The sequence below is a fragment of the Syngnathus scovelli genome, chromosome 22 (genome assembly GCF_024217435.2).
Source record: "Syngnathus scovelli strain Florida chromosome 22, RoL_Ssco_1.2, whole genome shotgun sequence".
Classification (NCBI taxonomy): domain Eukaryota; kingdom Metazoa; phylum Chordata; class Actinopteri; order Syngnathiformes; family Syngnathidae; genus Syngnathus; species Syngnathus scovelli.
The window spans coordinates 2,193,625-2,200,816 of NC_090868.1; the positions used below are offsets into that span (position 1 = coordinate 2,193,625).

The 7,192-nt window shown below is 46.0% G+C and overlaps 1 protein-coding gene across 1 annotated transcript; it reads right to left on the reverse strand.

Annotated features, from left to right (window-relative positions):
• Positions 1-276: 276 nt before the first annotated feature.
• LOC125992094 (monocarboxylate transporter 2) lies at positions 277-6,969 on the reverse strand. Its single transcript, XM_049760686.2, has 5 exons — positions 6,639-6,969; positions 4,243-4,483; positions 3,371-3,514; positions 2,460-3,248; positions 277-2,228 (listed from the first exon to the last, which is right to left on the reverse strand). Exons 2-5 carry the CDS (start codon positions 4,457-4,459, stop codon positions 1,969-1,971), a joined length of 1,410 nt encoding a protein of 469 aa, XP_049616643.1. The 5' UTR covers positions 4,460-4,483; positions 6,639-6,969; the 3' UTR covers positions 277-1,968.
• Positions 6,970-7,192: the final 223 nt, after the last annotated feature.

Here is a 7,192-nt window from a genome sequence, read left to right on the forward strand (position 1 = left end):
GGCAGAATTACTGACCGACTCGCGCTTGATTATTAGTCAGTTTAATGCAGCCAAAGAGCAAGAGGGAGTCACACTTTTGAGTCTAATGAGAGACGCGCGTCACATTTCAATGAGCGTGTGCGCCGACTATTAATGGGGGGGGGGGGTGCTCACATCCATATGTTATGACTCATGGTGCTCATTTGCCCCTTCCAACCACTGGCTGCAATTTCAAACAAAAAATCTCTTTGCGTTCAAATGAATTCAAATATCTGCATTTAAATATGATAAAGACAATTTTTTTGACTTGATAAATACTTTATTGATAAGGGATTACCCCCTCCCCCCTCGAAAAAAAAAATATCTACACCCGTGCTCTATTGTTGTCCTTAGCTTAGCATGAATGGACATCTGCAGAGGTAGTGGAACAATACAATCTGAATAAAGTATTTGGATGCCAAACAGAAAATGACACAAGGAGGGTGATGAAAATTTGTCTGCTACAGGTTGCACGTTATGAGGACAATCTGCAAAGCTTCAGTCTCAGCTATTCACACAGGATTCAAAAGAGTCGAATCCTAAAATACACACTGATAACCGGAATTTAAACAACCCAAGTGCATGTTCATAATAAAATAAGGCACCAGAGTAAATTGAGATCCTCCTAGCAGCAAATTTGTTCAGTCATCCTCCATTTTTTTTTAAATCCTGCTAATTCAACCCAAACCAAAAAAAGTAACAAAAAACATACACTTCATATTTTCTAGTTAATATATCGTTCTTGTTCAGAAAATAAATACGCGAGCTCTAATACAAAGAAATGTTTGACTTTGTTCCCAGCAGTTTTTCAAGCGCATCACAGCATCAAGAATTCTCACAAAGCAATAATCCGAATAACCTGACGTACCAGCAGGGGGCAGTGTTGCAAAGCAAACATGATTGTACCGCTTATTTACCTTTAAAAAATCAGCATGAAAAAAAAAGTTTGCATAGTGATTTTCTTTGTATCGCCGAGAAAACATTCAAAGTCATACAAAGCACAGTGAGAGTGGACGTTAGCTAAAATATGAAAATACTGTGTAACACTGAAAAGCTGCAAAATATAAATTTCTATTCTTCAGCTGGCTTTTTTTCAGCCATTGATATGTCGACACACTGGTCAACTTTTATTAGTAGCATTATTTTTGTGGAAGGCAAAAATGTTAATCAATATTGGCCAAACATGAGGAATTAATTTCTGGTATAAGCGTTGCTAACTTCAGTAACAATAAAGTTCCATTCTTTCCAGCAGTAGAATATCTTAATTTCATATTCATTTTCATTCTTTTTCAATAAAATCAGTCAATTTTTCTATTCATGCCACTTATTTAGGGCCAAATATTGCGTCTTTAAAAAAAAAATCACATTAATAAACGTTATTGGATCTCTCGGGTGTCCCTAATGAAGTGTCCATTCAGTGTCACGCAGATGGCTTTGGTCATTAGTACCTTATTATTAAAAAAAAGGAGAGTACATTCAATTTTGCATGAATTAAAAGTCAAAGACTTTTGGAATAACTGCAGCCTCCTTCTCTAGAGGGCGCCAGAGCAAAACGTTGAGGGTGCAAGTCATATTATACAATGAGGAGCTTGCATTTTTTATTTCCTGCTCGGCGACATACTGCATAAATGAGGACCTTGGCTCGGACAACCAGTCGGAGCTGTTATACGTCCACGCCTTCGAGATATATTCAGGGACTGTTTGCAACACTGCTTAATACCAAATCCTGGACCTTGGAAAATCTGGTTCTGTATTGGAAAAAGTGACAATGCACTTTGGCCGTCTTTAGATTCAATTGGAAGACATTAATAGGTCCAACTTTTTACACATTGTTCTGTACGTTTGATCCTTTGGCAGTTTTGAGTTGCAGGGGACCCGGAAAAGAGCCAGGTGGAACACCGCGAGGCACTCTCTCGGCTTGATCTTAGGGAAACTTGGAGAAAAAAGCTCTTACATGTTGGTTTCCCGCTGCATGGGCTGTCGGCCTTTCTCCTCATCGAGCTTGGCCGGGTTGTCCACTTCTGCCTGCTTCTGGGGCACGTCGGGATCCTCCGACCCGGCGGGCTTGTATTGCTCGAGTTTGCGCTCGCGCGCCAGAAGTCTGTAGTTGATGAAGTTGCCGATGAAGAGCCAAATGCTCGCTATGATCACGATGACGCCGCAGCAGAAATACATGGATTTGTAATTCTTGGTGACGTCCACCAGTTTCCCTGCAAGACAATAAAAACGTTTTAAAAAAAAAAAAAGATGTGCACATGTCTGTATAATGTTGGAATTTGGGATGGGCCCAATTGTTGCTTCAGATAATCGCAGCTTTGAACATTTGGTCCAACGCCAACGTCACTCCGAAAAGTCGCCTCGGGGCGAACGTTGCGGCTGAGCTTCACTCGTCTAATCACGACATGATGTTGCCAACGTAGAAATGAAATTCAACTCGGTACCTGCTATCGGTGGCCCGATGAGGACCGGGCAGCATTCCACAATGGTGGTGAGTCCCACGGCGCTGGAGAACCTGGGCGCCCCGACCAGATCCATGAGACTCTCGAACAGCACCGCGCTGACCATACCGAACGCAAAACCGAAGAAGACGGCGTAGATCACGAGGCCGGTGTAGGAGCTGGCCAGCGGGCAGAGGATGTGGCACACGCCGTTGTAGAGCACGGCAAAGCTGAAGAAATACTGAATCCTGGGCCGGATCCAGCGGGTGTTGGCCAGCATGCCCATGGAGGGTCTGGCGACCATGTCCACGATGGCCAGGATGGAGAGGAGGAAGGCGGCCGAGTACTCGTCCACACCCATATCTTTGGCGTAGGCGGTGAGGAACACGATGGGAGCGAAGAAACCCACAAACATGATGACGTTCCCCGACAGGTAGATGAGGAAGCCCCGATGTTTGAAGAGGGACAAATCCAAGTACTTGTTGAGTATCTGCCACGGCGTGAGCTTCACCTTGGCGCTGGCCACCTGCTCCTTCTTCAGCTTGGCGGGAGGCGGGCCCAGGGGCCTCATGAGCGAGCCGGCTACGCAGCAGTTGAGCAGCAACCCGGCCAAGATGAGGAAGCTCCCCCTCCAGCCAAAGTGGTTGAACAAGTACTGGTTGAGCGGGGCCAAGGAGCAGAGGAACACGGGGCTGCCGGCCATGGCCAGCCCGTTGGCGATGGGCCGCTTCTTATAGAAGTACTTCCCGATCATGGTCAGAGCCGGCTGCAGGTTAAAGGCCAAACCGAGTCCTGTGGAGGAGGAGGGAGGAGGAGGGAGGGGGGGGGGTGTCTCATATTTTTATTCCCGGCCGCCTATTTCCAGCCGAGGCAGAAGCTCATCAAGGCGGTTAAGTGGATTGCGAGGGACTTACCGCCAATAACGCCGATGCAGAGGTAAAGCTGCAGCACGCTGGTGCAGAAGGACGCCAGGGTCATGCCCACGGCGCACAGGCAGCCGCCCATCATGACGATGGGCCTGCAGCCGTAAGTGTTCACCAGCACGCTGCTGATGGGACCTAGCCAGATGATTAGAAGCCGGGGAACTTTTAAAGATGAACATTTCCATTCATAGACACAGATCATGTCTCTTATTCAACGTCAGCCATTTTGGAAGGGGAAAAAAAAAAAGGTTGACTGCTTCTGAGATAAGCGCTTTTGTTTTTACAAAACCTCCCTCCCCCCCTCCCTCCTGTCAACTGTGTGTCTTGGCTTCCTTGCTGCCTCACCCAAAGGCGACTGTCACTCGCTTTCTCTCTCGCTCTAGATTAACGACACAGATCCCACGCTGGCGCACGCTCTGCAGATTGATTTTTTTTTTTTTCGACGCCAGAACTATCACACCATTATGTTTATTATCTTATTACCGCGGATGTCCTTCTGTTCGTCGGATTTCACGTCAAAATATATTTTTGCGGTCGCTATCGCCGCTTTCGCCACTCTGGCCCGCGGCATCGTGCGAGGCGGCGTCGCCGCCACAGCTGCCATCTGGCTATGGAGTAATCCTCCTGTCTTTCGGGCGACTACAGTTCTCACCATCTGGACTGATCAACGGCCTCCAAATGTTGCGCAACCTAATCTAGGCTTGTCGGTAGAGCGATAGATTTATTTCTATCGATGCCCGCGTTTCTTCACGTTTACACGGCAGCTCCGATTACGGCGTTTGACATCTCGTAACGTGAATCCGGTGACACCTGTAATTAAATTCCACAGCGGCTGAGTCACAAATTGTTACAAAATGTCCGACCTGCGGCGTACATGACGGCGAGCATGATGGAGGAGATCCAGGCGATTTCACTGTAGGAGGCGTCGAAGATGACCTGGATGTCCTTGAAGAAGACGGTGATGGCTTTGGGGAAGGCGTAGGAGAAGCCGATGGAGATGAAGGACGCCACCACCACGGCCCAGCCCCAACCGCCGTCCGGCGGGGGTACGGCGGGGGGGCCCGCGACTGGCGGCGGCATCGCTGGACCGACGCTGGCTCGTCACTGCAACGAGAAGAAATACGAAATGTTAAGCTCAACACACGAGTCTTCTATTTTTTTTCCTACAGCGAATATAGGGTGGAGTTGTCGTTTAAATTCCAGTCGCTTAACTGTTACAAAGGACCTTTAAGAAACTGCCGGAGGGTGGGGGCATACCAGCAGTCCTGGATCCTCTTGGAAAGCATGTGCAAACACTGACCTACAGTGCTCATTCCTACCTGCAACTGAGCCCCGCCCACTATTCACCTTGACCCCGCCCCCTTCCACAAGCCCTCAGGGGCAATAGATGTTCCCCAGTCAAAATGGAGTCTCGACCAACATAAAGGCTTCAAGTAACTTCAATGCAAACTGAATTAGGACTATAAATGAAGGCGAGGCTTTGGAGCAAAGTCCGTCCCAAAAGTCAACACTGGGATCATGTTGTGTTGTCGTCCTTGGTCAGCTGATAATTGACGACCTGGAGCGGCAACACGGAGGAGATTAAGACTATTTTGAAACGCTCACATGACCTCATTGGGACACAATGAGAGAAGATGACTACCTTCAATCACGCTAGTTTCTTTCGTGACACGTATAACAAAGAAGATGGCAGGAGCCCAATAATCAAGCGTACCTTGAAAACCAAATCAGGTAACTTGTCTAGACTCGAAGGCACATATCCAAAACACTGCAACGGTGTATTTGCCCTGAGCGGTTTTTAGACTTCTTTGAACCGGATTGGTTGTCTCTCGTTACACTCATTGACCTTTTTTTTTAACTTAAGTCTACATTGCGTGATCTAATCTACCTAATAGCTCGCAATACAACTTCCTGAAGTATCGTGATAACCTGAAATTATTTATGAGGGTGGTGGTGACGTCATCGTCTCACGTGAGGCGATGTTCGGAATTTGCCTAACTGCTACTGAACCTTTGTGACGCTCCTAAAATAAAAAAAGCTTCACACACGATAAGACCTTTGTCTTTGTTTCCAAACAGGTGCTGTCAACTATGTCCAACTCTACAAAAGGAAACTCGACCTCAATCGGTGAGCGGCGGTTGCCCCCCCCCCCCCCCCCCCCCTTCCGCTCCTGTCGGTCGCCTCCATCTAAGTCACATGGCGATGAAAGTTATGACATGCTGGCTCGAAAGGAAACCTCAAAGTTGCCTTCGACTAGCAGCAGAAATAGCTCACCATTAGGCCCATTAGCAACTCGCGCTCAGAGAGGTGGTAGCAACGTGAGAGCTGATCGAGGAAATACACTCGTCTGTACTTGGAATCTTTATAAAAAAAAATAGGATTGATGTCCAGAAATAAAACAGGACAATTTGTTCCGGGTGGCTGTGATCATGTATTGAGTCAATGTAATTTGATTGATCTAAGTCAAAGATACTTTTTAGGAAGGGGGGGGGGGGGGGGGGCAGTATTGGCAGGTTCTCTATCAGGTAGTGTTTGCACAAAGCTGATTTTGTGTTCACAACAAACGTTCTTCAAGTTCATGGAAAGAGGTCCTGATCTTGAAATCTGATCTACCACCTTCACCAAAAAAAAAAAGGAAAAAAAACCCAACAAAACCCAAGAACAAGTGAAATTGTCACATTAAAATCTGTAAATCTCATCTATTATGTGAAACTTTTTTTCCCTAATTTTTAAAACTCATAAAGTGACAAAATACCAAATAACCATAACAAAAAATACTAAAATAAGCGGATGTTATGTAACCCAAAACTACTGTCACGGCACTGTGACTAATGTTTACATGGTATATAAAGAGATTAATCACGATAAGGAGTCAGCAGTTGCAGAACGAACTTCCTTTTACTTCCATTTAATTCTCATACACGTGACGGGCAAATGTGCCATAAAGTAAAAAGGAAAAAAAAAAGGTGAGTCAATAGCATGTGATGCGGCTGATGTAAGGACAGAGCCACTGTTGAGGCCTGGTAGCGTCCGTGAGCTCCAAAAATAGCAGTACTTAATTAACTAAAGCTTTAAATGATGCGCCGGGTTGGATTTTCCAGCATAAACAACACGTGAACGCACCACACATCATCACACGCGCGCACGAATAGAATTAAAACACTAATCCTCATTCTTTTGGATACGTTTCTCATCACAGCGGAAAAAAAATGAGGTTTAAAATAGAGATAAAGTCCAGGAGAGTTCAAGTTTTCTTTACCTTGAAGGAGAATAAAGGCGCGTCTGTGCGTGTCCGAGGATTGGGAGGGCGAGGGGCGGCTGCAGGCTCCGTTGACCTTGGAGGAGACAGATGCCGCTGCTCGGAGCTAGGACATCCGCTGTGTGCGCGTGTGCGTGGGGGAGACGACTGTTTGAATTTCCTGGACTGGTTGGTACGCTGCAAAGGGCGGCGCTGTTGCTTACGTTGCTATTTTCGACGCCACGGGAGTGCGACGCCACTGGTTGCATCATCCTACTGTACTCTACTGTACTGTTGGCAATATTTTGATTTTACTTTAAAGTAGCCGGATTTAAATAAACGTAACATGGCTTTGAAAATTAAAAAGATCAACCCCTTAATAAAAAATAAAAAAAAGACTTTGATGCTATGCTGTTACAAAATAGTGCTGCTTAGAAAACGTCATTAAGTTGACAAGCTCATGAGTAAGCAATATTTATTTAAAAAACTTCATTAACATTAGTAGAACTAGCACATTATTCCGACCGCATCATAATAAATGTAAATACGCGCCCTCTTGTGGTAGTGAGAAGCAC